The 27,478-nt window shown below is 52.0% G+C and overlaps 8 protein-coding genes across 8 annotated transcripts; 5 read left to right on the top strand and 3 right to left on the bottom strand.

The window, feature by feature from the left end:
* The first annotated feature begins 157 nt into the window (after nt 1-157).
* On the top strand, nt 158-1,662 carry V8C40DRAFT_71849 (uncharacterized protein). The gene has a single exon (XM_083223351.1). The coding sequence runs from the start codon at nt 594-596 to the stop codon at nt 1,200-1,202; it is 609 nt and encodes a 202-aa protein (XP_083070290.1). The 5' UTR covers nt 158-593; the 3' UTR covers nt 1,203-1,662.
* V8C40DRAFT_252818 (uncharacterized protein) lies at nt 1,308-2,341 on the bottom strand. Its single transcript, XM_083217468.1, has 2 exons — nt 2,020-2,341; nt 1,308-1,938 (listed from the first exon to the last, which is right to left on the bottom strand). Exons 1-2 carry the CDS (start codon nt 2,051-2,053, stop codon nt 1,571-1,573), a joined length of 402 nt encoding a protein of 133 aa, XP_083070289.1. The 5' UTR covers nt 2,054-2,341; the 3' UTR covers nt 1,308-1,570.
* Nucleotides 2,342-2,614: 273 nt separating this feature from the next.
* V8C40DRAFT_252814 (Tctex-1) lies at nt 2,615-4,215 on the top strand. The gene is made up of 2 exons (XM_083217467.1): nt 2,615-2,666; nt 2,735-4,215. The coding sequence occupies exon 2, from the start codon at nt 3,203-3,205 to the stop codon at nt 3,539-3,541; it is 339 nt and encodes a 112-aa protein (XP_083070288.1). The 5' UTR covers nt 2,615-2,666; nt 2,735-3,202; the 3' UTR covers nt 3,542-4,215.
* Nucleotides 4,216-5,985: 1,770 nt separating this feature from the next.
* Nucleotides 5,986-7,735, top strand: V8C40DRAFT_252807 (uncharacterized protein). Its single transcript, XM_083217466.1, has one exon. It carries the CDS (start codon nt 6,292-6,294, stop codon nt 7,159-7,161), a length of 870 nt encoding a protein of 289 aa, XP_083070287.1. The 5' UTR covers nt 5,986-6,291; the 3' UTR covers nt 7,162-7,735.
* On the bottom strand, nt 7,653-10,578 carry V8C40DRAFT_252805 (uncharacterized protein). Its single transcript, XM_083217465.1, has 3 exons — nt 9,648-10,578; nt 8,849-9,499; nt 7,653-8,773 (listed from the first exon to the last, which is right to left on the bottom strand). Exons 1-3 carry the CDS (start codon nt 10,044-10,046, stop codon nt 8,234-8,236), a joined length of 1,590 nt encoding a protein of 529 aa, XP_083070286.1. The 5' UTR covers nt 10,047-10,578; the 3' UTR covers nt 7,653-8,233.
* A 2,451-nt stretch (nt 10,579-13,029) lies between these two features.
* V8C40DRAFT_276756 (neutral/alkaline ceramidase) lies at nt 13,030-15,468 on the bottom strand (the record flags this gene model as incomplete). The annotated part of the gene is made up of 2 exons (XM_083220885.1): nt 13,030-13,612; nt 13,673-15,468. 2 exons carry the CDS (start codon nt 15,466-15,468, stop codon nt 13,030-13,032), a joined length of 2,379 nt encoding a protein of 792 aa, XP_083070285.1.
* A 1,552-nt stretch (nt 15,469-17,020) lies between these two features.
* V8C40DRAFT_72069 (uncharacterized protein) lies at nt 17,021-19,071 on the top strand. Its single transcript, XM_083223353.1, has 3 exons — nt 17,021-17,267; nt 17,325-17,459; nt 17,529-19,071. Exon 3 carries the CDS (start codon nt 17,649-17,651, stop codon nt 18,906-18,908), a length of 1,260 nt encoding a protein of 419 aa, XP_083070284.1. The 5' UTR covers nt 17,021-17,267; nt 17,325-17,459; nt 17,529-17,648; the 3' UTR covers nt 18,909-19,071.
* Nucleotides 19,072-25,054: 5,983 nt separating this feature from the next.
* Nucleotides 25,055-26,846, top strand: V8C40DRAFT_71650 (SPX domain-containing protein). The gene is made up of 4 exons (XM_083223350.1): nt 25,055-25,247; nt 25,340-25,540; nt 25,593-25,792; nt 25,880-26,846. Exons 1-4 carry the CDS (start codon nt 25,196-25,198, stop codon nt 26,807-26,809), a joined length of 1,383 nt encoding a protein of 460 aa, XP_083070283.1. The 5' UTR covers nt 25,055-25,195; the 3' UTR covers nt 26,810-26,846.
* Nucleotides 26,847-27,478: the final 632 nt, after the last annotated feature.

Below are 27,478 nucleotides of genomic sequence, written 5' to 3'. Positions count from 1 at the left end.
CACAGCGGGCTTCTATTTGGAGAACGTGCTTTGGCAAGTTGATGCACTCTAGTCTTTCGTCTGATGCGTTTTGACTGGCCCGAGGCGTGTCCACACCATCTGCCGAGCAGAGGAACAAGGTTTAGTCCGTTGGGCAGCCACTTCGGTTCGGCTTACCTTCGGAAAACGCTCAACAAAAGGCGGACGCCGGATCTACGTTGTGCCTAGCCCCGATGGGATTGTGCAATGGTTCGACTTGGATAAGCAATGGAATCATCGTTATCAAGGTTGCTTTATATTTCCCAATTGGGCATTCCGAGGTCGATGATACAAGGTACTGGGTAGATATTTGAATATTCCAGCAATTCTACTACAGCTTGCCTCCTAGCAGCAGTAGAACAGCTATCGACTTGATGAGAATGACGCTTCACCATAGAGGGATGCTTCTACATACTTGTACGAGTACAGCAGCCAAAGGGCGCTAAGATCTAAGACAAGTACCAATGTAGCACCACTAGCTCCAAACCCACATTTTTTCCGTCAAAAGCTCTAGTAAATAATCATCACCACCTCTTCCAACAACATCAAAACTGCATTCACCACCAAACCCAGCCATGTCAACCGACAATGCCTCCAAGAAGCGCAAGCACTCATCCAGCCAACTGGCTTCGTCCAAGAAACCTCGCACCCAGGCAAATCCCACCCTGATAGGCCCGCATGAAGCCATCCTCAAGGAACTCTCCGACAAGCACAACGTCCTCACCCTGTCCGTCCTCTCATCAACGCAAATCCGCAAGCGTGTTTCCAGCGCATCATCCCATCTTCTCGACAAGTCCGCAGAGTCGCGAGCTATCCTGCTCCATGCGCGACCTGCAGACGTCTGCAAAATGATCACGGTGGCGGAGCAATGCAAAAGATTACTGGAGGAGAAGGGCCAGGCCTGGTATCAGTACAATGAGCTCTTCGATCTGCCTCCCGAGGCTAAGAAGAAGAAGAAAAACACGCGGGAGAGGGGAGATGTGGAAGAGGAGGCTGAGGAGGATTCCGACAGTGACGAGGGTGCGTTCGAGGCCATGGAAAGTCGATTCGAGCAAGCCGTATTGCCGCCGCCGCGAACTCAAACATACAAATCTTTGAGGATATTTATTTCACATCAAGCAATCCCAGAACTCAATTCGAGGGAAAACGTAACGGTACAAACGAGCGAAGATACTCCACTATAGACAAGGTTGCGGATATGGGGAAACATGGGGTTTGATTTCGACCAGCTGGGTCTGAAAGGGGAAAGAAAAAATTTTCACATGGTTGCAGCAATATGATACCCAAGCTTTGATATACAATCTTATTGAGCTATTAATTTACCTCCGGTGCGATACCCAAGAAAAAAACATATGATACACTAATTCAACACAGCGCTTAGTTTCGTTGGAAACCTTTCCTTGTCAGGAAATTTGACGGACAGGCCTTGCTAAGCCTAACAGTCCAATACAGGCAGCCTCATCATTTTCGCTTGTATGTCCTAAGACATTGATGCCGCTTTGGTCCAGTCCTTTGATTTGTTCGTCCTTCTCCAATAGTAGACACCGATGGCTTAGTACACGGGCTGGTCCTTCTGCTTCTTGGACTGATCCATAATCCTGAGGACGAAGTTGACAATGACAGCCAACAGCAGGATGATGGCCAAGAAAGTGGGACCGAATCGGTCGTCGAAACCAGCCTGTCCCCTCACTCGTATAGACTTTGCTCTCCAGTGGTATGTTACCAGGGCGTAAATCATAGTCAACATGGCGACGCCGGTAAAGAGGAAGGCGGAGATGAAAGACACTCGGTCGCCAAAGTTAAGCATGCCGATGGCCAGGGCACCGAGGATGACGGTAAAGTTGAGCCATGAGAGGAACGTACGCTCGTTGGCGAAGAAGACCTTGGGCTCGACGCGAGTAGGGAGGGCAATGCGCTTGCCTATATCGATTGATGAGCAATTGGCACGACATCGTCGACGAAAGCGTAGAGGAGTCTCCAACTCATGCTATGGCGACTTACCGGGAGCGGTTTGGAGGAGAGGCTGGGAAGACATTTCGTCGTGGTAATGAAGTTGAAGAAGTAAAAAAAAAGTTTATCGCCGGAGGACTTTCAAGCTGCCGCTAGTTGATTTGGTCAAAAGGATGACGTTCAGGGCGAGTGACTAGAGACGGTGCCGGCGCGCGATTGACGGGTAAGCGACAAAAATGCCAATGAGGGAGCGGCACGTAAGAGACGAGTCGGAACAGGTGAAGCTTCGGAGGGTGACGAAGAATTTTGTGCGAAGATACAAGATAGGAAGAGAAAAGAAAAGCAAGATCCGACCGTGGCGGCCCCCGGCAGCATCTCGCAGGCCAAAAGCTGCAGAGGTACTAAGTTCCGCCCGTCCCCACTGCTGCAGGCCGGATTTGTCGAGCTACGGGGAGCACGTGGGCTTGGACAGCAGCTGGTTAGCTGGACTGCTGGACCGCTGGGCCGCTGGGCCGCTAGCTGGAGACCTGCTAATAGACGGGCTGCTAGAGAGGCGGCTGGCGGATCACGTGCACGGCCCCGCAACAGCGAAGCAGCGCGGTTTTGGTTTGCTGTACCAAAAGGGGAAAGCCATGCAGGGCGAACGAGCAACTTGTCGCGGTTGGAAGCACAAGAGCAAAGAGAATTAAGCGTTACAGGTGAGCTCGTCTCCGCGGCTGCATCGCCTCTCAATGGTTGGCTAACGCAGGGCTTCGCTGGAGCACAGGCTGTATTTCCGTCATTGGCATCTTACACGCACCGCAGCTGGCACATTGTCGTCGCATCCGCCATCGCATCCTCCCCCCCTAAACTAAACACCCAGCCCGAAGCATCACCAGTCAACATGTCTACCCCGGTACGCAATGCGCTGCTACAGAGGCTCTCGGAGGGGCTGTGAGACATGCTAATCGAGGATACTAGCCCGTGCCCTTCAACCGACTTAAGCAGATTGCCACAGATGTACGCTTTGTCGCCCTCCTCCCCCAAGCTGTTTGAAGCTGGTATATCGAGCTCGCCGCGTCTAACATGAGCAAACTAGGTGTGCAACAACGCCATCGGCAGTGCGGAATTCTACGACCACGCCAAGACTGAGCAATGGAACTCGACCATCATCGTATGCCAGATCCAGATCCCTCCATACGACGGCCAAGACCTCTTTTTCCAACAGCTAAACTAACCGTTGCGACAGAGCTCCATGCTGAAAGCGCTCATCTCTGAGGCGACTCCCCAGGGCGCCACTTCTCCCTCATACAAGTTTGCCTGCAACAGCACCATTGTCCAGCACCTTGTTCCCACATCCGCCCTGAACAAGTCCCGCGGCGGCACCGACACCAAGACGGAGGAGCCTCACGTGTCGACGAGCACAGATGCCACCGCAACGGACGGCAAGCCGCACGTCGGCCGACGAGGAATGCACAGCGCAACCGGCGCATACTGGGACGAGAAGAAGGACGGCATGTGGACTTTCAAGTACGACGGAGGCGAGGGCAAGGGCATGGACGTTGTCATCATGCTGATCTGGATCGCCATCTGAGGAAGACATAGACAAGAAGCTTGGGAGGGGGGTGAAAGTGAAGGGGGAGGGCCGGCCCCCCTGAGCCTGCATCTTTAGAAGGGTTGGTGGGCGGACTCTGGCTTGGATGCGAATAACTCGTATGTGAAGAGCTAGGATCTGGGCAAGTTGCTCCTCTCTATAGACAGCGGTGGTTCGGGGGAGGGCGGCTCTGGTGCCATGGTTCGCCCACGCTTTGCATCTTTTGATGGAATTGCTTGCATATTGAGCGATAGGATGCTGCGATGGACAGCGAGCAGCGCGACACATGGCATGGAAACAAGTAAGGGATACCTACGGAGTCGATTGTTATTTGAGCTGTTATTAATTTACTTTTGCCTGAATCATGCATGACTGCGCTTTTGAGAGTTTGTTTTCCACAGCAGTATTATCTATGGGTAAATTCACATGGCTACAAGACTACCTCGGGTGGTGCTATGAATGCCTATATATGATCCGTATCACATGCCACTCCCGAAAGGATTGCAAAGTGGCCTTGAGAAACCCATCTCTATTAGGTTTGCGTTGATGGATTGTACAACAAGCCATGTGCGGTGGCTTGCGGTATTTCCCGTCGGGATAGTCCTAGCTATATAGAGGCTTCCATCTTATAAGCATACAGTATAGTAGATAGCAAATATAAAACAAAAGTCGAGATGAAACTTGCCAACTTTCTTCGTGCCACTCAATGCATTCAGTCAGTGTCATTCCATTCCACGAGCCGCAATCGCGCTGTTACGCGCAGCCCCAAAAGGCCCTCGCCAATGCATGCAATTGCCACTTAGCGTGCTGCTGTCAAACACCACTGCAAAGCTTTCACGATGCTCTTTCAGCGCCGTAATGCAGGGAGAAGCAACAGCAGGAATGAAAAAGGGCACGCGATCAGCCGCACCTGACCTACCCGGTACACCGCCGGGACGGGAGAGCGAGCGAGCGATTCTCTTTCTTTTTTCTTTTTAAGGCTACGTCCCCTCTCACGATGTCTAGACCTCTCATCTACGAAAATGTCCCTCTACTGATCTACCCTAAAAATGGGTATCTTGAGTTGAATGACGAAAGGAGTTTCACTGTTACGAATGTACAGTACAGAAGGTATAGATACAGGGTCCACGATGCTTCAAGATCAGTCAGATCAGTCTCCCATCTCAGCTCCGCTATGACCTCAGCTGCAGCGCCGGGGTGGAGGCAGCAGACGACGGCTCGGACTGCTAACAAAATCCCCACCGAAGATCGGGATCGTCTCCGAAGGGTCCCTTGGCCGGATACAGAGCGAAACGACGGTGTTGGATCGCATTGTCCGAGAGCGTTTGCGATCTGCTGTCAGCGAGCGAAAGAAATATGGCAGCCTGTCCGAAGGGATCGGAGGGAGACGGAAGCGTCGTCTTGGACTGACTCTGGGGGCTGAGCTGTGTCTTTCTTGGTGGTGGGCAGGATTTTTTATCTCGGTGCCTGCGGTCGGATGCCGGGAACAGCGATCAGATGTTCGAGACAAGTCTGCGACACAGTGAGAAAGCATCCACCCATCCAACCCTACGCTTTGATTTCTTTATTTCTATTTTCTTTTCACACGCTTTTCTTCTTGGCCTTGAAGAGGGATGGAAGGCAGCAGCATAATCCTGTCAATGGACCCCGATCGAGACCGTCGATAGGAATTGGCAGCATCCAATCCGCATGCAGGCTCGGCGGTGCCAAACCATGCTGGTGCAAGCTGGTGATACCCCAAGACCCTCCGCCTCACTGTTGATCGAGGGTGGATGGGGATGGCCAAGATCTTCCGTTGCGGGCCAGTGATTTGCCTGGGAAGATGCCCCATCCCGCAATCGTCTCTTGCCACCCGCTGCGGTGCTGGCGAGATGTTTTTGCTTGCAATCGGGGATCAGGGCTACAGGGTCAGGCCATGATGCCCCGATTCCCCCGCCTTCAATGCTTATCCGCAACCCGCAAGCGAACCAAGATGTGCCCATCCCCATGCCATGAAGCCCACGGCCGGACCACATGATCGCTGCTGTGATACGCAGACGGTCGTACGTCAAGCGTGGGCAATTGGACTTGAGCCACCAATGGCGTTTCGCGTGGCCTCGCCCGTACCTCGCGCTAACCACCCGCCATGAAGCGTGTCCGGTCCTGTCCAAGGCATGGCCAAAGGCAGTGGTTGAGTGGCACATGGTCATCCCGTTGACTAGCACATTCGCCTCCCAGGGGAAGAAAAAACTCTGCTTGGATGGGTGATTTGCATGGGTCCCGCGCCCGGAACCAAGTTTGCGCTCTGCTCTGGATGCTGGGCCAGTCCGTCACACCACACCAAACACACCCCTCCCCCCCGAAGTCGCCCATTTTTTCGGCGTTTCCTGGCCTCGGTCCGGTTCGCTGCCCATCTCTGCAAGTTATAAAAGACCATCAGCCGGTGCCCCGGTCAAGAGTGTGGGGGGAAGAAGTGACCACACGCACATACATCTCAGGCCTTGTTTCTCTCATGAAGTCGTTAGTGAGGAGCCTGCCGCCTTATAGTAAAACATTGTGCCGCATTACGCAACTGCGATAACGAACAAAAGTCAACACGTCAACGCATTATCATCCCACCCCTTACCTTGCCCGTGGGGGTTATCCAACCGAATCTTCCAGCATCAGAACACGCATACAAACAAACACCCCAACTCTCAACTCCTCAACTTTCACCAACGCCCGACAACTCGATCGATTTTTCCCTGGCTATATACTTGAACTCTGAGATAATGGTTCAACTACTTGCGGCCCCAGCTCTGTCTCCGAGCGGCAATGCCATGCTCGAGGCAAGCAACGACAGATCTGAAAATATGGTCACGTCGAGGGAGGAGCACGCCCAGAGAGCACGAGAGCTCATGGTCAAGAGGGGCATGATGAGGACGCCCAGGCGGGGATTCTCCCTGACCGACCACCAGGCCCAGCAGAATGAAGGGCCGCATTATTTCCACGCCGCGGTGCCTGCGACGGTTGATCGCATCCCGGAGCACGCGGCCGTGCCCTCTCCTCAGCCCGTATCAAAGCACATGCCGCCTCCCCAGCGGCCCAAGCTGCCTCCTCCTCGTCGCTCGTACTCTGTGACGGACAAGGAGCCCGAGCTGCCGGCCAACCAGCCGCGACCATCTTCACGCATGACTCTGCTCGATCTTCCCTCCGAGCTACACTATGCCATCTTCGACTTCCTCGACCCCATCGACGGCGCGTGCTTCGGCCTGGCGCACTCTAAGCTGTACGACATCCACAAGCGCAAGAACGGCATCGTCCCGTTGTCCAGCCGGTACTCGGGCCCCAACGACATCGAGTGGGCGTGGCGCGGCGCCGGACCCCTCGTGCACCCTCACTCCAAGCCCGAGGCCACCAGCGAGAACGAGCTGGAGCGCCTCCGCGTCAAGGGCCAAGTCTACTGTCGCAAGTGCGGCATCTCGCGCTGCGAACTCCACAGGCACCTCAGGGACTGGTTCGGCAAGGGGTACGAGTACTGCGAGATCAAGGAGATGTACGGCCCGCCTGCTGGGCCCAACGCAAGGGGATACTGCTTCATGAAATCCCCCAAGAAGCCTCATTCGTGCGGACGTCACGGGGCGAAGAAGGTAGCGGCATAATTAGTCCAGTACTCAGCGACGTTTCTTTTTTTTTTTTTTTATACTGGATATTCGAATTTTCACAAGGCGCTTTTGGATAGGGAGGTCGGGAGGACGGTTCGTGACGATGGCGATTGAATTTTGAACTTTTCTACTCTCTACGTTTTGAGGAGGGATATACGGCACGCGAATACGCCCTAGCGGGAGGAGGGGATCTTTTTTACGGACATTTTGGTGTTGGGCATAATGATGAAAGGGCATTAAGACTGATACACCAGCGGATTTGAACTCGTCTTTTGGAACGAGATTACAATTTTACCTAGAGAAGAAAGATGTAACAATACAATACTCAATAATAGAGAATGAAAGAGACTTTTCGATCATCATCTCAGTCCTATCGTCCATGTCTACTCAAGTGTGCAAATCTGCTTAATTTATAATCTCCAGATCTCTGACGCCTTTCTTCTTCTCGTACATCAATCACATCCATAATGTTTTACTCAAGTCTGCGAATCTGTTTTAAATTTCTTTTCTCCATGGGATTAAAACGCCAATAATGACCATCTATGTATGTACCTCAACAGCCAAAAAGAACTATGTAAATAAGATAAAATGTATATATGCGTGACGCGCTTCTCCCGATCCAAATGGGCATTTGTCCAAACCCAGTGACACAGCCAAAACCCCTCCTCTTATCCCCCCCCAGTTTCATCGAGAAGAGATGAACTGAGAGGAATGGTTTTACAAAAAGTTGTAAACGTAAAGCAAAAAAAGAAGAAGAGGGCTCCCATTCCGTTCCCTTTCCCCCTTTTCTCATGCCTCTCAGAAAATAACGCCGGTGATTGTCCCATCCAGTCTATGCAAAAGAAAAAAACAGAAAAAATAACCAAAAAGACTTGAGAAAGATGCAGTCTTTAACAATCCCACCGTTTTTTGGGTCCCGTGCAAAAACATTTGTAAAAAAAGAAATCAGGCTGATACACACAGCACCGTCATACAGTCGTTGCTTGCAGTCGGTCGTCGCCATTGGTGTCGATGTTTGTGGCCGTTATACGTCGCCATAACAGCAAAGTCGTGTAGAGGGCCGAGCCGTTTAGTGAGGATTTCTCCAATCCAGGGGGCACTCCTCCTTGGTTTCGATCCAGTCGTTGATGCCCTTGACGAACCATCCGCTCGTCCACTTGTCTCCGTCATTCTTCTCCTTCTTTGGCTTGCCGAGCTTGAAGCTCTTGCTCGTGCAACATACATTTTTCTGGAATCGCCACTGGAAGCACTTGCGGTCTTTCTTAAAACCGACATCTCCACCGGCTTTCTCGTCGTACTTGGTTCGAATCAGCTTGCCACGGTCCGTCTCCGTCTCCAGCTTCTCAAACTCTTCGGCCGGAATATCAAGACCGGCAGCCTCACAGACCTTGGCGCAGGCGGCTGGTGAGTTGTGCGCATACTTTTGGACAACGTTTTTGTCCTCCTCCTTGACCTGTCGATCCCTTTGTTGACCAGTGGCCTTCTTCTGGCTCTCCTCGTCGGGGGCGAGGTAGCAGGTATCGTCTGACAGGTTGTCCCAGTCCTTTCGGTAGGAAACCATCTTGGGGGCGAAAAAGGCGTAGTACATTTCTCGGATCTGCATAAAGTCCTGTGTGCCAAAATTCGTTAGTTCTCTTGGTTTTTCTTTATCGTTGAGCCATCGACGGAAAGAGAAAATACAAACCTTCTTGGTGCGTGTCTGCTCGTACTGCCACACGCCGCTGATTTCCTCCGAGTTCATGTGGTGCATGGTGAAGAGAGGCTCGCACCAGTGGCCAGGTCCATAGGGCAGCGTGTTAGGCTTTTCGCCGTTGAACATGGGATGGGCGTTCATGACCTTGGTTCCCACCTCCTTGGCAACTCGGGCGAAGACGACGTCACCACAGCATTCGTCTCCCGCCTTGTCGTCGTACTTTGTGAGGTCCGGGATCTGGGCCATCTTGCGCATGAGTGCGCCGGATACGATGTAGCCGCTGCCGCCGTGGGCAAAGGGGAAGCCGGAGATCATGGCCACGCTGCCGATGTAGACGTTGTCGCGGGGGTTGACCTTGTTGCGTAGCCAATGGACGAGAGTCGGCCAGACGACGTAGGTGTCGGCCTCGGCAAAGACGTACCACTCCTGGTCGGGACGCAACTCCCAGGCCCGTATAATCATGTTGACAAACTTGAACTTGTCCAGCTCCCAGCCGCCGTCCATGCCGGCGGTGCAGTCCTTTTGCGAGACGGGGCATTCTTGCTGGGCCTGGTAGAGCTTGAATTCGTTGTGCTTTTCCTTGATCTTGTCGTCGACGCGGTCGAGGGAATCGTAGATGTGGTACTTGCCAATCTGCTGCTCCTGTTGGGTGTTAGTCGCGAAGCCGCAACCCTTGCTGGTCCGTTTGATGTGCCGCTGCCAAGGCGGGAGTGTGTGTGTGCAACAGCAACAGCAACAGCAACAGCAGCGGCAACGGCAAAAGGCACAAAGACACAACAAAGATACTTACCAGATCGGAAAAGATGAGAAAGTCGTCGATGCACTGCAGGCCGGTGAGCAATTGCGTGGGCAGCTTGTCATAGGCCTCGGTGGCGCCCGTCTTCATGACCAGCATGATGCCGTCCATGTTGGGAAAGCCGTCGCATGGCGAGCTGAAGTTCCAGCGCGAGTGGACGGCAGCCTCGGTCCCCTCATGGTACAGCGTGTTGTTGTAGACGCCCTGGCCCTGCAGATAGGGCGATATTCGGTCGTAGATGTACTGCTTGTAGTAGCCGGCGGACTGGTGGTCGCGCAGCTGGTAGAGGGGCAGCGTCAGCAGCAAAGTGCAGCCGACGATGATGGCGGCTCGCCAGTTGCGGGACGGCATCTTGATAAAGCTTCGCCAAGACCAACTCCGGTCCGCTCCCATGCTTGGCGGGCCACAGCACAGTTGTGAAAAGGCGGCAGAAGCGTGAGAGCCCAGCCAGAGAGAATAGGAGAGAGCAGGAGAGAGAGAGAGGAAGAGGAAGAAAGAGGTTATCGGAGTGGATTGGAAATTAAATTAAATCGACAGGCGGGAGTCGTTCAACTCGGCCAAGGGGGGTCGCTGAGCTGAGCTGAGCTGAGCCTTGGACAGACCAGACTTATGAAGGAGAAAGACAAGAGTCGGGGAAAAGACAGGTCGGCAAGCGAGGGGAGGACAAGGACAGAGCAGAAGCAAGATTGGCGACTGGTATCTCGTATTGCGTAACCCGAAGCACAGCGGAGGTGAGATATGAGATTTTGCTTTTGACACCGAAGAGGGAGAAGGGCAAAGAGAAAAGATGAGATCCAATATCTCCACCTTCGCGTATGTGGCTGGGCTTATCGATCTTGGATCACAAGCCACAGCCCGTTCAGTTCAATCGTCAAGACAAGTCGAGACAAAGCAAAGCAACTGTCAAGACAGAAAGAGACAAAGACAGAGGCAAAAGAAAGAAAGCAGAAGCAGCACGAAATCCAGCACGATCAGCCCAGCCCAGACCCGCTTGGCCGCCTCCGTCAGCGATCGCTATTTCTCATCCATTCTTTCCTTGGCCCAGGTACCTGTACTCGTACGGAGCGCACAGGCGGCGCTAGCACCACTAAGGTGCCTTGCTAGCAGGCGGGATTCATTCCAGCGCACGCACTGGCTACAGGGCTGGCATTCTGTACAGTACTAGCCCGTATAATATTGATGGGTACAGGTACTAACGCAAGTACGGAGTACGGAGAACAGAGCACAAAGCCGCAAGGCAAGGCAAGGCAAGGCCAGGCAAGGGGGGGCTGTTCTGTAGGGCAAAAAAGCAGGCAATGATGACGACGAGCTGAAGAACCAGGAGCCAGGGTCTTGCATTGGACAGAATAACGACTAAACACTAAAGCTGCTGGCGGTTAAAGAGGCCAGTTCGGGCACTGTTGCAGCGGGTCGTACGAGTTAGGAAGAGGCCGAGAGAAAGAGCAGATGAAAGAATGGACGCACGCAAGCGAGAACGACAAAAGACGGGGGGTGGTTATCTTTGACGCTGTTGTGCAACCCTGAGAGAGAGGGAGAGAGGCATTTGTGCCTGCAGCTCAGTGTTACTGGATTGACAATGGCATGGATGAGCTTGATGAACTTGATTTGATTTGAACCAGGACTTGGACTCTGTGTTACAATACCGGCATCTAAACAACTTGATGGCAGTTGGTATGTATGGACATGCCTACCAGGTAGTTCTCGGCCTCGTCGGGACTTTACGATGGGGTCAATGCACCAGACGGCCGGCATTTTATTACCCAGCTGGGCTGAAGAGTGAGAGACAAGACAGCCATCAGTTGCTGACCTTTCCCTCCGTCGCCGTGCCGTGTTTTGAAACAAATGGGAACAACGCACATCCAATAGAAGCCGCAAGACAGACACTGAATATACCCACCCGGCATCCACATTTTACGAGGCCTTGCGCGGCCATCCCATGGATCGCTATCATGTAGGCTACGAGTACTGTACAGTCAACACAGTACTATCATGGGTTTTGACGCTATTGCATATTGATTGCAACTATTTGGTGCTATCGAAGGGGGAAAAGCGTCTGCCGCGCCGGGAACCCGGGAGATACTGTAGAAAAGGAAGAAAAAAAGGGTCTTCCAATCGTTAGTTTTGGCACCGTTGGGCGGAACTATTAACATTTATTCCCCTTTAGCGATGGGGAATGCGAACCAACATGACTCGATTTGATTGATCGATAGATGGACAAGTAGATATCAATGATGATCATCGCAAAAGGGAGGCTGATGACGATGGCCTTGTGGGGAGAATGAAGGGCTCAATGTCTGTAAGATGTTAATGCTTATTATGCTTGACAGCGTGCTTCTTTTTTTCCTGCAAGTGCTTCTGCGGCAGCGCTGACAAAGGGGGGTGGCAGTGTTTCTCGCTGCCCTCGCTTTATTTTTAGACTTAATACCACTTCGTATCTCCAACGGCAAGCATCAAAGTCGCATGTGCATCATCACAAGGATACGAGTAACATACATGCCAATTGCCCGCATCAACTTGTTTCATCTTTCTTTCTTTTCTGCTAAGCATCCTCCCCCTCAAAAAGTCTGTGCATATACGATACGCGCAACATCCTTTTCCCCATCCCCATCCACACACTTTGCATTTTCCCCGTTATCTTCGACAATCTTTTTTTTCAGCTCGCACATTAGCCAAGCCGAGAACAGACCACTGTCGACTTCTGTCTTTTCCCTTCCTGGCCTAGTGACGAATGACGATAGAAGAACGTAGCAGATAGAAAAAAAAAGGGACAAGCAAAGCCATTCCGGCTGGTCTCAGATTTCGTATTCCCGTAAAGTACCTGGGTCAGTGAAGAGGGAGTGGAGCAGCAAGCAGCGCTCTTTTTTGATAGGGCCTCGTCTGCTTGGAGGCAACTTTCGCCAGTTCCCTGCATTGGAAATTCGAGACTTTTCTGGCCCTCTCGCCACGTTGGACAATGGCGTCTTTTGCTTGGCTCTCTTTTGTTCGTGTCAGACCAGCTAAAACAGTGCTAGTCCCAGAGATCGACAGGACGAAGCTGACTAAGGACCGTACAGTATAGTGCTGTGCTGCTTCGTATATACGAGAAGTGGTTCATCTCATCACAACTGTTGATGCTGCTAACAAAGCAAAATAAACCCCATCTTCAATCTGTTCTCTAAAAAACGTCGATTTATCCAGCATGTAATATCTAAAAAAGAGTGACCTTGACCTATGAAACGCCATTCGCGCACCAAAGAATGCCAGCCGCCCTTTCTCTAAAAACGAACTAAAAAAGAAGGGAAAAATCAAAGCCGGCCTTTCTATCCCCCAATCCCAATTTGCAAAATTTAATAGTATAGCAAGGGTACTAAGCATCTGATATACCCCATTGGGAACCTTAATTGACCATAAACGCCGTGCTTCTGCCCTCAAACGCCCTAATCTCGCCATCAATGGACTTGGCATCGCCAAAGTAGCAAAGTCTGTATTCACCCGGCGTCGTCCACTCCTCAATCTCCCACGAGATGGTTGCCGAGCTGGTGCCCATCATCACGCTGCTTCTCTTCCACTGGTATATCAATTTCCAGTCGGAGTCGTCTCGCACAACTGTCCATTCTGTTTCACCGGGACGCCGGTACTCGACGGCGGCAAACGTCTCTTCCAATCGGAGGTTATTTCGCGGGTTGGCTCCAACAAACGTTGCCGTCACCTTATCTCCCAGGGTGAACTGGTTCTTGTCGACGTCCACAATCAAATCTCCAAACTGTTGAGATTGTGATGTACCATCAAACAAGACGCCCGTGTTGAAGCCAAAGGATCGGTCACTGTTGTCTGGGGGCAGTGGGCCGGTCTCTCGGGAGTCGGGTTCTCCACTAGGAGCATCGTCCTTTAGAAGATGAAGAAGGGCCTTGGTCCGATCTATGTAGGCTGCAAGTGTGTGTGGGCCGTACAGGGTTGAAGCTCCCTCATACCGCTGGATCCTGTGAGTTCTGCGTGTCAGCATTGGCCAATCTCAAGAAAGCAAGGGGGAATAAACGTACCCGTATTCCTGCTCCGTCGTGATATAATGGGTGTAAGTGTTGCTCGGCCCTCCAAACACCACAATGGGCTCTTTGCCGTCCAGCTCCTCTGCCAATTGAATCTTGCTGCTCTCTGCAACGGCCTCTTTCCATCGTCTACCTGCCATCGTGGTCGCCTCTCCAGGACTGACAACAATGATGAATTGACCAACTCTAAACGTCTGAATGTCTACAATATCTGGCGTCCAGTGGTAGGGTTTGTGCGTCTTGCCGACGTTGAAGAGGATAGGCTTAGGAGCGTGACACTGTATCTGCTCAGGGCCAGGAGCTCCGATGAGCCATCGTAAGACCCTCCATTTGGGAGATGAGTTTGTGTCGTTGGAGCCAGACTGCGTAATCTCATAGTGGCCCGGTTCGTCCCACGTCCCAGCCGCGAATGAATATCCCAACGCAGCTGAGCACGTGCGGACGGTCGAGCCGTTGGGCAGCTGAAACTGAAAGTCAGACATGTCGTGAAACCGGTGAAATGCCTTGACGCCCGACCCCTTTACGTTTGGCTGCTGGGCATCCATCGAGGTGTAGAGCTCCAGAGCTGCCTCGTACTGCTTCTTTCCAATCTCAAAACACGATGCGGCCCCCTCATCCTTTTCCCTGAAGAAGGGACCTCTTGCGTGGCACTTCCTACTCCTGCCAGTGCTCCTGCAAGAGCTTGACTTGAATTCGCACGGCTCGCCTGTACCATCGTCACACCAGCCGCCAAGCGTGTTGGGGCTTGCATCACCCATGTTGGCCTGAGAAAAGCCGGCAACGAAATCGTCCGTCCCTTGGACACCTCCGCGAACTTTTCTCTCGAAAAGATCCGCGGCCACGCCCTTGTTGTCTCCTGTGATGAGGGTGTTGTTGGCCAACATGGATGTGCCATGGGTTGGGAACCATGTCAGCACGCCGATATTCTTGCCGTCTGACGCCCTTCTAAACTTGAGCAAAGTCAAGTCCTTCTCCACGGAGCCATCGTCCTCCACGCTGACGTTGTACTTGGCTCTCTCCTCTTCAGGGTTGGCGAGATAGGCGTAGAGGCTTCGATTGATGTTGGCGCCAAAGACTTTGGTGGTGCCTGCGGTGAGGGTGCCGGGTTCCAAGCTCTCATGTGCGCGGCGGATGGACAAGAGGCAGCCGTCGACGATCGCCTGATAACTCTGTCTGTCGAATCCTTTGCTGGTGATCTGAGGTAAGAGGTAGTTGAGCCAGGCGCCGGGCCCGGAGTGAGAGTGGGTCGCAGTGACGGCTAAATTGTCATGTCCATACATGGAGTATTCGGGGCCAAGTTCCTCTAGCCCCCGGAGAATGCCGTATCGGACGGCGGTGTCACCAGCCTGTGTATCCAGGACGAGGTAGATGAATCTGTCTTCGGGCTGGTCAAGGTCGCCCACGATGAACGCGCGAGAGTACAGGCGCTGACGCACGCCGCTGCCAACCTGCTCGGTATTGGCATAGCCCATCATGTTGATCTCGACAACAGGCCCCGTGATGTCAGCCTTGCCCACGCCGATGAGATAGTGGCCGTCTACAGCGCTGCCGGACGTGGCGAGAGCCTGTGCCTTGCCCTCGCTCCCCAGCCTTTGCTGCTGTTTCTGGCCTTGATACTGCTGCTGCTGCTCCTCATGTGGCTGTTGCCGCTGCAGAGCCGCCAGCTTCCTGCCAACGAGCTCATCCTGTATTCGCTGCGGGATATCTGCGCTGTAGATGGCACCGGGCGTGGCCCAGCTAAAAGCACGAGACACGGCCGTGAAAGATGTGAAGACGACGACAAGAGTCATTACCAGCCACTTGGCATAGTGACGCAAGCCTCGGCGCGGCCCGTCACCATTGTGTTTCCCGCGCGCCAGGTACCGCGGAGCCGCAGACGACTCCGGCGGAGGGCCCTTCTCTGTAACTTGGCCTGAAGCCATTTTGCCGAACGGAAAAGCTGCTTCAGGTCGGGGTAAAAATTGGAGGTTCGCCCGTTGCGATGAATTGTTCTAAAATCCAAGATACTGAGATCGGTGGCGTTCCAAAAGACCCAAGTCAGGGCTGGAGGCGAAATCTTAAATTTCGTACAAACGCTCCTTACGTAAGGAACTTTTCAGTGCCGAAATTCTCATTTCTTTTGAATGCTTTCTCGGGCCATTTTCGTCTTTGTTCTTCAAGCGAGCTCAGTTGCCAGCTGGCGGATGGGCCGGAAGCCGCGGGCAACGGGCAAGGACTTGGTGTTTTGTACGTGCGTCGTTGCAGTGATAAGCCTCCTATATCGTGGAGAAGCCGATGAGCCGAGCAAAGGTCTTTAGACGGGCATTGACGTGGGGATCTTTCTGGGGTCATGTCATATTTATGTTTCTTATGTTGTTCCGCTGCGAGCAGTAGACAATAGGCATCCGTGCTCTCGAGCGGCACACATGAGCGCATGCGGAAACTCTGAACATCGCGTATCGTCCTTCAAAGTCCTCGATGCGGCGACCAGAGACGATTTGGCGTGAGACAAACCGCCTAGAGGCTGAATGGGGACGGGCCAATTAGCGGCCGTCGAACCCCGGGCGTTGGTTCGAGACAGACAGAAAGCGGCATGCCCACGTTTTTGGGGGGTTTGAAGCTGTGTCAGCCGCCTCGGGCAGATCTGGTGGCATGATCCCGCCGTAGTCAGCTGGTATGGATTGTATGTAAGCGAGCAGCGTTCATAGGCTATATAGCAATCGTGGTTCTTCTGATCGTGACCAGGCCGGGCAACCCTCTTTTTCCTCTCTTCCTTCTTCCCCTCGAACATCCATCTCACAATGTTTCTCTCACGCTCTCCTCTTCCCCCCTAGCGGAATCCAGCACTCCGTATCTAATCCTCCAATCCGACGGTTACAATCGGACTTTTATTCCTCCCATATCCGAACGCCGCGCTCATTTGCGGTGCTGATGACGTGACGATGCGGGGGCTGCGTGAAAAGCACTCCCGCGGGATAAGATGACATTTCTGGAGAACTACCGAGCGCAAATGGACGCAAAGCACTGCTGCATTAGCACATCAATGGATCTTAATCTGTCACACAGATAGGAGGATTTACATACAGGCGCTGCTGGGCGCTACGACTTGCATCGCCTTGCTGGGCTGGCCAGGGTCATGTGAGAAGGGCTCTGCTCTAAAGGCGACTCTACGCTAAGTGAGCCGTTTTGACATGTGAAACTTGCAATTTTTTACTGCATCTCAAGAGCCATCAAAACAGCATCATCAGCGGTGAAACTACTATTGCGTCGGTTCAACTGTCATGCCTATGCCTAAGCCTGCCACAGTGGATTTCTAATTCTAAGCCTTTCCGCAGGCGATCCGAGCGGAATAGACGTCCGTTGGCCGAGCCTTCGCCCAATTGGGCTCTAGGATCTAAGCACACAATCGCGCATCTCCGCCAATCGCCGCCACGTCCACTCACACGGATCGCTGAATTGCGACTTTTAATCTTTTTTAATACACGGGCGTCGATTCCTGCATCCAGTCCTTATCTCCACGATCAGACCCTTCAGACCCTTCTTGCCTTTCCCCCCCAAGCCTCTTTGTTCCTTTGCCGGAGCCTCGTCCATGATGGCTTGAGAGTTTATTGCGAGTCCTGGATCCCAATTCGCCACCTCTTTCTTGTCGTTGACGTCTTGGATTTAGCCATTCGGTGCAAGTTCGGAAATGGTTCAACGCTTCCAAAGGCACAGTCAGTGACACGACGATACTCTTGAGGTCCCGTCGCTACTTTCATTGTGAAGCCTAGGGCGCGTCATTGTGGCCGGGGCCGTCAGGATTGTGCGCGGTTTAAAAGTTCCATCGCTTTCGGCGGTTATTGTCTGACTGATAATATTACCTTGGTTTCAGGGTCCTTGTCAGCAGAATCCCAACGTCAAAGCGGAACCGCAGAAACTCACCTCTGTTTCCCTACTCTTCTTGTTGTTTATCACTGGCCCATCCAGCTCGATCCTAGACCAGAAAGAAGCCATGATTGATTTACGACACGGCGATCACCGGCCCATCCAGACGAGCGCTGTGATTGTGCTGGGCGCTTCAAAATGCCAGTCTATGCCACCCCCATCTCCGCCAACTCCTTCAGCCTCGCCATCAGCCAAGGAGATAGGCGACCCTGTGGATGGCTTCAGCCTGGACAGGGAAGCTACGCGAGAACAATCTGTAATGGATAGAAGACTTCACAGTGGCATCCATGTATTAAACACCGAAGCCATGGCGCTAGCAAATCTCACAAAACTCTACGAGATTGACGCAATCGCCCGGGATGGGTTCAATGCCTCTATCAAGGCTATTACTCGGTTGGCCAAGACCAAGGGCAAGCTGGTAATCATAGGAGTGGGCAAGTCTGGCCACATTGGAAAGAAGCTGGTCGCCACGTTCCAAAGCCTGGCGATTCGCTCCGTCTTTCTTCACCCTACCGAAGCTCTTCACGGAGACCTGGGCATAGTGGGCCCAGAAGATACACTCTTGTTCATCACTTACTCTGGAAAGACCCAGGAGCTTCTTCTAACATTGCCTCACTTGGACGAGAGGCTTCCTACTATTCTCCTCACTTCACACATGAGACATGAGACTTGCGAGTTTGTCAAACATCGACCCAATACGATACTCTTACCAGCGCCTATTCCTGAGCCTGAAAGCGTATCGTTTGGAGTTTCGGCGCCGTCAGCATCAACAACAGCTGCTCTGGCCTTGGGAGATGCACTGGCCATCACGGCGGCTCACGAGCTTCACCCCAGCGTCTCGAAAATGTTTGCCAAGAATCACCCAGGAGGTGCTATTGGCGCTGCCGTGGCGGCGGTGGCTCGAGGTCCGCAGACCATAGGTCACATTTCCGTGCCATGGGACGAGATTGACGTCGCCGATGGGCTGAGCGGCGATGATCTCGCGTCGAGTTTGCTCCGGGCCGCGTACAAGTCTAAGACGGGCTGGGTCAGGGTCGGCGACGAGATTGCAGTCCCGAGCAAGATTCGAGCGCTGAGTGACGCAGACATGGTGAGGCCCATCAAGGAGGTCACGGGCATCACGGTGTCCCGCCAGCAGATGCTGGCCATGTCGTCGGAGACGACGGTCCGCCAGGCGCGAGACATATTGGAAGACATGCAGTCGTCTCAAATCGAGGAGCATGAGCAAGCAATTGGCGGACCTGGATCGGTCATTGCAATCACAAGCAGCGGTAGCATTATTGGCGTTTTGGAAGTTGAGCAAGTCCTCGAATACGAGGACATTTGAAAGCTTGACAAAGAGAGAGGGGAAAGGAACAAGGGAAGAAGAATTCATGAAACCCCCATCCTCATTCATTGTGCAACCATGTGGTAATCAGGTGTCATTTTTTTGGGGGGCCCAATCATACATTTAGAGGAACCTTTGTAAGGGTCATTTGAGCGATACTACGCCACACGAGAAGTCGATGGGCCATATATCATCCCATTGCATGTATTTACGGGTAGCTGCAGGATCTATTGATTCAAACGTGCATATATACTGCTAGGTTTTATATTACGACGAGACAACGAAATGAAGCTATTGAACATTTGCAATACTTTGATTCGTTGTGAATGGTGCAATTGAGTTGTGTATCTCTAACACTGTGTCTTGGCTGGGGGTTAGTCGTGGTGCAAACATTCTTCTCGTTGGGTTGGGCAGCCCAATGTCACCATGGAAAACGAATAGCCTGCTGCATCAAGGGTTCGAGATGCCGAATCCCGTGTGCTGGTCATTGAGACGCGGAATATTAAATACATATGCAGCGAAGAGGAGATGGGGCTTCTCTAACAGACGCTAAAGCACAATCCTTCAGTCTAAGGTAATTAACGATAATAAAAATAAATGAATCAAGTAAAAAAGGTTTAAGGTTGCTTGTTCTTGTCTGTCTACGGATAAGGTTATTCGCCCGCATCATTGTGGCGGCGGCTGGTGTGTGACGATGACACGACGATTCGATTCGGTGGAATTGATGTTCCTTGTGTAGCTCCAGAAATCAAACTACTGGGACAGCGAGCAAGTGCCGACGCCACTGTTTGCTCTACCGTAGGCTAAGGTAGTCAATTGGGACTCGGTCAAAGTTCAATGTTCATCTCTGGCATATCCCGAGGTATCATGAGGTTTCATGAGGTCCATGCGGCAACGAAGCTGGCATATGACAGTGGACCGGGTACAAGGCGAATAGTAGTGGAAGCCGATAAGAAGAAATCTCACATGGGAAACGAAGATGCTAGCAATAAGCAAAGAACGTGGACACATCCATGTCTACTCCTCCTCGTCAAACACGAGTTCTCCACGCTTTTCGTTCAGCTCGACGAACCAACAGCGAACCAGCAAAAAGATGCGTGCATGACACCCGGGATCAAAGCTATTGAACTTTTTGCATCCAATCCCGCGGCTTGGGTGGCTTTTACGCACGTCTGACTTGGAAAGCACCGAAACGCGGAGGAGCGTGGTGCATGCAACCATGACCATGTCAATTACATGGACCAGCTATGTCCCTTCTTCCCTCTTCTTCCGGCGGATGATGTGCTGGCATTCACCCAATTAAGTCGGAGCTGACGAGGGCTTGTTTCTTACACCGTCTCTCTTACACTTACACTATCTCTGTGCGTGCGTCTTTTGGCTTTGCTGTGCCTGGGCTTGGTGTCGCGTGACCGCCAGTTTCGGGCGGTTCCGCCGTGTTATAAGTGACTATTTTACACTGGGCTTGTCTACGAGTGCCTTACCTACTGTTGTCCAATGGTTACACTAAGAAGAAGAAGATGCGCTGGCCGGGATCTGTACGAGTACATGAGACATTGATTAGGCTGTCGCACTGGATTGGCCTATCTGAAGGGCACTCGGCGATTGCGAGCGTGCGAGACAGACTGTCACCTGCTTGAATCGGGGCTCGTGTTTAGCTACCGGATCAGGAACCATGGTTGAGATTACTTTTTTTTTGACCGTCTCTTCGGGAGTCGGGATGGTGTAAGACCGAATGATGTCTTGAGAAGATTGAAGCAAAAGTATCGATGGATTGGATTGTGGTGTACGAGCAGGTACAATGATTGCTTGTCATGCGAAAGCTGAACGGAGGCGTGATAACGGAGGGTTACCATCGCTAAAGACGCATTGAGCAGAGGGGATGAGACAGGCATGGGCCTAGATTGTGGAAAAGATGGTGTTACTTGTACTTGTATGTGTGTCTTTCTCGGGGCTGAGCCTGAGCTACGATGTGATTTGCTTTCTATACCAGACTACGGGTGCACGTCTATATGCACGTGTTGTCGTGGTGTGCATGCGTGTGTGCTTCCCCCCACTCTACAATAGATAGAGCCATGAAACCGGAGGGTTTGAGACAGTTTGCAATACGGAGTACATGTAGATTCTCATTCGATCAAATCAAGGGCATCTTCTTATCGGAAACGCGGGATGTGCGTTGCTAGTGGGCATCTGCAGGTTTGACGAGATGTGGAAGGAGAGCGGCAACGGCTGCAGACATGGAATGGCCACGCTTGTTTTTTCCAAGGGTAGTATTATAGCAGTAGAAGTGTTGAGAAGGCCATGGAAAAAAGAACTCGATAGTATTTGCAGGGAGATTGTAAAATCCGTAAGGGTACATGTACTTGATGCTTCCATGCGGCATGTATGCTTACGGGGACTGGATTCAATGACACGAACCAATACTGACCTGTCACAGCATTACCCATGACAAAGGTAAAATGAAGAGAAATAGTCCTCGACTGACATATAGCCGATCAAACACCTCGGATAAGCGCCTCTCGTCTCTCATTATCCCCTTCGGAAGACGGCAAAGGGTAGTATCCAGAGACGCCGCAAGAAACCCACCTTATAGCAACAGCAACAGGCGGCGGGCTCCGGCTGAGGAAATAAGACGAGGTCCAGGTCGAGTCCAAGATGGAGTCGCACGGGTCGGAATGGTGAGCTAGACGATCCACCAGCCAATCTAGATTGCAGGGCCCGCAATCTGGCCTGCCGCAGAGCAAAGAGTTTCTGCACAGGCCGTGCTTTGTGGTACGGGAGGGGGGGCGTGCCGACGAGGATCCGTTCGTTGTTGCTGGCGATGGATTTTGGTGGGCTTGTTTTTGTTGTTTTGTGTTGTAGTATTTTCGGTTTACGGCGGTTCATCTGCATGTGATATGGTGCGTGGGATGAGAACCATGAAGCTCGAATATCTGCTACATGTGAATATCACGCAAGCGATGGCGATGATTCCCTCAAAGAGACAATTTAGTTGGTCAAACAGAATCACCCAACAACAGTGTATCAAAGCTCGTAACATCACAAGCACGCAAGGATTTAACCCGAAATGCCCTCCCTGAAGCTGGCCCCCCACCAACGAAAAAAAAAAAAAAAACGCCTGGGTTTCACTCACACACCCTTGGAAAGCAACAAGAACTCGAGCTGAAAAAAAAAAGTCCAACTCGGGCAAGCACTCACGCGACACCAGTGGCAAAGGAGGGGATACCCAGACGGGCCGATCGGTTCTAAGGGTCGCAAAGAGAGAAAAAAACTGAAAGAAGGGGGGCCCTGAGCGGAGAATTATGGCGAAAAAGAGTTTTTGACGTTGGAGCTGTTAGGTGTGATCGATACATGTATGGATTTGGACGTGCTCGGTGAACGGATTGAGTGAAGCTCGGGGGCGGGTAACGGAGGACCTTGCAGATTGTGGATCGACAGGGTCCCTTGTTCTTGTTCTGCTTTCTCCCAATTTGACTGATCCTATTTTTCCTGGTGGCACATGTCAGGTATGTTCGGGCGATTGGCTGTTTTGAACTGCGGATACGAGGACTGTTGAGTCAGAGAAATGCTGTGATGGTATCGTATAATATCGTGTTGTGATGGATGGGAGTCTAGAATTGCAAAAGCTCAGCAGAATTTGAAATAGTCACCCTACGATGGTCTTTAGTCCCAGAACAGGTAAATGCAGTCTTTGACACACACCCAATCAGAGAGCTATGCCGATGTCAAGTCTCGTTGGTTTTTTTTTAGTATCAGCTCGATAACATTAGTAGTACGGAGTAGATGGGATGGATAGAGTAGCACATTCCACCTCGACCAAGGCACGACAGCATCTCACAGGTCCAAAACCCGGCTACGGAGCATTGGCCTCGTTGCCTTTAGCCGAATTCCGTAGGGCAGCGGGAAGCCAGGGTTTAAGCAAGAAGGGAAAAGGCACCATCTGGACCAATGGGAATACGCCGCAGAGGGACAGGCGGGCATGAAAACCAATTTAAGACGGAGCAGCATCTAACGTTGTGAAGCACAAGCACGATGCAGCTACCAAGTAACGTGCCTTAGGCCGTGCATGCTGCTTGCGATTGGCAGCTTTGAAGCTCCGCGGTCGGGCTGTTTCAAAACAGCCGACAGGTGATGCTAGGATGAAGGGAATATAACCGACTCGAGCGAAGCTGGTCCATCTGCAGCGTTGAGGGGGGTTTTCGCATGGAAATCGAACTATGCCCGATTGTGAGGAATACAGTAGGCCGTTTTAGAATAAGAGAGAGAGAAAAAAAGAGGGCAAATACCTTTGGTTATCCAGTGAAAGACGGGAAAAGAATGAATACGAAACCTTTTTAATTAATCCTCTGCCGGTCCCTTGTCATCTCTCTAGTCAACTAGTAGTTTAGACTGACTCGGATCTTGACTTTTTCTTGTTGTTACCGGCAGCAGTTGATCAGCTATTATGAATCAATGGATCACTGGATATTTTTCTTTGCTCGGGTAGACAAGAGGGGCCGCTGTTTGGCCGTCCAGTTTTTCTCCATGGGGGGTCTGGAACGGCTTAATGGGTTGCCTTGGCACAGGCGAATTGATTGTGCAACAATGTGCGAGAAAGCCGTTTGCGGAAGAGAGAGAGGCAAAGCTGGGGAAAAAAAGGGCATGGCGACATCCATGACAAATTGGGACAATGTTTGTGTGTGTGTGTCTTGATTTTTTTATTTTTAACCTTTTTTTTATTTCCCTTTCTGTGTGGACTGGTATGTAAATGGATGCACGTGGATTTGACTGGCCGCCTCGTCTCACCGAGAACGAGAAGCTCTGGACCCTTGCTGGTTCGCCTCTTTTGCGGCGTACACAATTCGCCTGCACAAAAACGTTGATGGACTGACAATTCGTATTTAATTCCAATTAACTTATTCTGCCGTGGCAATTTACATTTGATGGCCGTCTTAGTGAGCGAGTCTCCGCCAACTAGCTACTGTACATCTTGCTCGCTGGAGGCCCCCCCGACGCTCAGCCCGGCCTGTGACGATAGCTGGAACTAGACTTGCTAGAGCCCTGTCGAGTCGATTCTGCTCGTGCATGCATCAACTGTAGCGCCCCCTCCACCCACCATGGCAGTGCCCCATAAGGGCCCCATAGGCGCAGACACCCGCTGGGCTGCCACCTGTGCGATGCCTGTTAGCGCCCACGCTTTGCTCCATACTAGTGGACACCTTATCTTTCCATGCCTTGGTCTGCCTCCTTTGCCCGAGCCCGGTTCTCCATTCTCCATCTTCCACTCTCCAGGGTTTCCATCAATGATATAATTCCGCCAACCCCGTGCGCAAACCTGCCCAGCTCGTTGGCTGCTCTGGATGCCGATCGACTTTGACCTCAACTGCAGGTGACATCGTTGACAAGCGGTTCGTTCGTTCGCCCTGCTTCGTCGGTTCGGGATTTGCGGTTCATGAAGCTTTTTTGCTTTTTTTTTCTTTCTAGCAGCTTCCTGTGCGTCATCGTCATCGTTGTCCCCAGAACACGGGCGAGAGAAAGCACATGCGAGATACATCAATTACGAACATTCATACGAAGTCTACTCTATCGCATCAACAGCCGGCTAATATCCATCCATTGAATCCATTCAATTCATCCCTCGCTCTGTCTTACCCCGGCTCCGGCTCCGGCTCGTTCGCCGTGCTCTAGCTCTAGCGCAAACGCAAAACCTCAGACAAGCTGCTCCCAGCTACTACTGCTACTACTTTACTATCTTATCTCTAGCCCAGTCTCTCTTCCAAGCCATCCCCGGCCTTCCCTTGTTTGTTTCATCCATTCCTCCTAAGCTGGCCGTTATCGCTCTCTGCTTTGACTTTTGCATCTTCTGGCACGAACTTCTGGCTCTTTTGTACTTCCCCTCGTTCTGCGCAAACGCCACGGCTGTCATCCGGTTGGCTCCACGACATTTTGCATTGCCTCAGCTTCAATTGCTTTGTTTTTTCCTGCAGCACAGTAGACCGCACTGGGCCAAGCCTCACACTTCGCATCATCCCATCTCATCCGTGCAACTCTATTGTAGCTGTGCCGAGACCGATCCGATCGAGAACGAGCTCTCTCTCTGTCTCTCTCTGTCTCTCTTCTTCCTTATCATCTCCCCTCTCCCTCTCTTTTCCGTACCAGTACCAGCCTTGGACGAGGCCAATTGCTCCACCAGCATAGCCTCTTCTTCACCCGACGGTGCCGCCACCGACGGCTTTTGATGCTCTTATCTCAACGACATCCACTCAATTGATCTCGACCAAGCATCTGCGAGCAGCAGCTTCCAGCAAATCATGAAATACGGCGTTCAGTTAGAGCGAGAGTCGGTTCCTGAATGGAGCTTGCGTATGTCTCCGCCTCTCCAGTCCCAATTGCAATTGTCCCACAGCGCTTTGACTCATTCAAGACGGATTATCTAATTGAACTCGCAATCACAGATAACCTCGACTACAACTCCCTCAAGCACGAAATCAAAGTCCACACAACGCGCGACCAAGCTACCGCCCTCGCCATTCCCGGTCACCAAGATACAGCCCTGCAGCGATTCGAGGATGCCTTGTACACCGAGCTCTGCCACCAGCACGACCGACTGGACTTGTTTGTCCTCAGCAAGGCGGACGAAGTGTCGAGACGATTGGGTACGCTTCCTTGTCACGGCCAAATTGCCACCTCGTTGCTAATACAGACCAGAGCACATTGCTGCCAGCATTAAGCGGTTTGCCGCAAAAACCCATCACGAGTCCGGATCGCCGAGTGCATCACTAAGAAACCAGCGCAAGTTCATAAAATATGAGCGCGAGCTTCTACGGTGCAGGGAGGACATACAGGCTCTAACGCGCTTTGCCAATGCTCAGATTATTGCGTTTCGCAAGATTCTGAAAAAGTATAGAGTACGTCATGATCAACACCTTTACTGGACTGGTCCGCATAGGCATGGACGGCGGGTCCCACGAGCTTCTGGCTAATCCTTGCAACAGAAATGGACCGGTTCATCATCATTAAGCGCCAGGTTCAACGAAGAGGTGCTGAGCAACCCCAGGAGCTTTACGCGACGCAGCTTCACTGATCTACTGGAGCGGCACGACGAAATCCAGGAGACGCTTCGCCATGCCACTCCGGCGTTTAGTGAGCCAAGCTCTCCTTCATCAGTCGATACGCCCGTCGCCCCTTCGAGACACCCGTCAAGTGCGCAGCGCGTTACCTTTGATCCTCTCCCGCCGTCATACCTCGACCCCGAGCCGCAGCCCAAATACTGGAACGAGTATGACGACGGTAGCGACGCCGGTGGCCCAGAGGACGAATACGCAATCTACGTCGATCCCGACCAGGACTCGGGCTTCCCTGGCTTGAGCTACGCCCAGGCCATCATGTCGTTTCCCTTTGAAAAGGCCAAGGAGTGGCTGGGCAAACCGCGGTCGCCTGAGCGGCAGCCCCTCTTTTCCTCCATTTCATCCGGGGACTCGTTCAACCAGGGGTACGGCTCCACGACGGCGGTGCACACCGACTCGGAGGAGGAGGAGGCATACGCCAGCTCCGACGGCTTCCCCACGCAAGGCTATGCCACGCACTATGCCCTGCCCAGCGTCGGCTCGCAGGAACTGCGTCGTTACCGCGAGCGAGTCTTGTTCTGGGGCACCATTGGCTGCTTCGGGGCCGCCTTTTTCTTCCTCGGCATCGCCGGCATCCTCATCTCGACAGGCCGGCACAAGCTGCGAGTCGAAGTCGATGCCGGTGCTACCGTTGGAGCAGTGGTCAGCTTGTTCTGCGCGTGTTCCGGTCTCGGCATGACTCTTTACAGAGAGGACCACCTGTCTCTATCGTATCGCCTGATGGTCTGGTGCACGTTTATCGCCACCTGTTTGCTCAACGGCATGCTACTCATTCTGGTCCTGGGCAATGCTCCCTGAATTTGACGAGTTGTGAATAGTTGAAGCGAGAGAGAGAACATTGTCTCTCTTGTTATTTTTTTTGTTCATTATTTTCATATCAAAGTTGCATGCATCAGACTCATAGTCTGCGGAGTTGGAATCATTTGCATTGTTCTTTTTCCATCTTTCCTTTTTGTTCTCGTTCCTTGTTCTTTTATTTGTGTATAATGTGGTTTTTTTTTTTTTTTTAAATTCGAAACAGCGACTGGAGGGTTTTCTATATCGTCTGACGGATTGGAGCCGGACATGTTATTCAACAATCGACGGCAGTCTAGCAAATTGCATTGTGGCGCTTTGGATGGGCATATTTGTATGTATAGGTATGATTCATGACAGAGACTCAGGACGGGAAGAGCGGACGAGGAAGGTTCTTTTTGAGATTCCCGAGAATGTTTGGAGGCTCTGAAGAAGATTGGCATATTTACAAGGCATTTCATATCAAATCTTGCATTTCTAAAAGTGTGACCATGTAAAGTATCTTTATGGAGCATCTCTTGTAATTGCAGTGCGATTCAGCCAAGATCTGGTTGTATATGGCATATGCAGCCAGAAATAGCAAAGTGGAGATAGGATGGGGATTTGCGTTTCTTGTCCCTTTCTTGGCCACCCCCCCATGAGATATTTATCCAGCCAGTCAGAGCAGCTGGT

The sequence above is a fragment of the Trichoderma camerunense genome (genome assembly GCF_050948025.1).
Source record: "Trichoderma camerunense strain CBS 138272 chromosome Unknown V8C40scaffold_16, whole genome shotgun sequence".
NCBI lineage: Eukaryota > Fungi > Ascomycota > Sordariomycetes > Hypocreales > Hypocreaceae > Trichoderma > Trichoderma camerunense.
Note: the sequence above shows the minus strand (reverse complement) of the source record. Positions and strands in the feature narration are given on the sequence as shown.

What these genes read in the sequence shown, in the direction of transcription:
- V8C40DRAFT_252805 (XM_083217465.1), bottom strand. Translation starts at nt 10,046, where the DNA reads ATGGGAGCGGACCGGAGTTGGTCTTGGCGAAGCTTTATCAAGATGCCG. An exon ending in TTCTCATCTTTTCCGATCTG is followed by an intron (nt 9,500 to 9,647) that starts GTAAGTATCTTT and finishes AACACCCAACAG; the next exon opens with GAGCAGCAGATTGGCAAGTA. An exon ending in AGCAGACACGCACCAAGAAG is followed by an intron (nt 8,774 to 8,848) that starts GTTTGTATTTTC and finishes TTTGGCACACAG; the next exon opens with GACTTTATGCAGATCCGAGA.
- V8C40DRAFT_252814 (XM_083217467.1), top strand. Translation starts at nt 3,203, where the DNA reads ATGCTGAAAGCGCTCATCTCTGAGGCGACTCCCCAGGGCGCCACTTCT.
- V8C40DRAFT_252818 (XM_083217468.1), bottom strand. Translation starts at nt 2,053, where the DNA reads ATGTCTTCCCAGCCTCTCCTCCAAACCGCTCCCG. An exon ending in TCTCCTCCAAACCGCTCCCG is followed by an intron (nt 1,939 to 2,019) that starts GTAAGTCGCCAT and finishes CAATCGATATAG; the next exon opens with GCAAGCGCATTGCCCTCCCT.
- V8C40DRAFT_71849 (XM_083223351.1), top strand. Translation starts at nt 594, where the DNA reads ATGTCAACCGACAATGCCTCCAAGAAGCGCAAGCACTCATCCAGCCAA.
- V8C40DRAFT_71650 (XM_083223350.1), top strand. Translation starts at nt 25,196, where the DNA reads ATGAAATACGGCGTTCAGTTAGAGCGAGAGTCGGTTCCTGAATGGAGC. An exon ending in GGTTCCTGAATGGAGCTTGC is followed by an intron (nt 25,248 to 25,339) that starts GTATGTCTCCGC and finishes TCGCAATCACAG; the next exon opens with ATAACCTCGACTACAACTCC. An exon ending in CGAAGTGTCGAGACGATTGG is followed by an intron (nt 25,541 to 25,592) that starts GTACGCTTCCTT and finishes AATACAGACCAG; the next exon opens with AGCACATTGCTGCCAGCATT.
- V8C40DRAFT_252807 (XM_083217466.1), top strand. Translation starts at nt 6,292, where the DNA reads ATGGTTCAACTACTTGCGGCCCCAGCTCTGTCTCCGAGCGGCAATGCC.
- V8C40DRAFT_72069 (XM_083223353.1), top strand. Translation starts at nt 17,649, where the DNA reads ATGATTGATTTACGACACGGCGATCACCGGCCCATCCAGACGAGCGCT.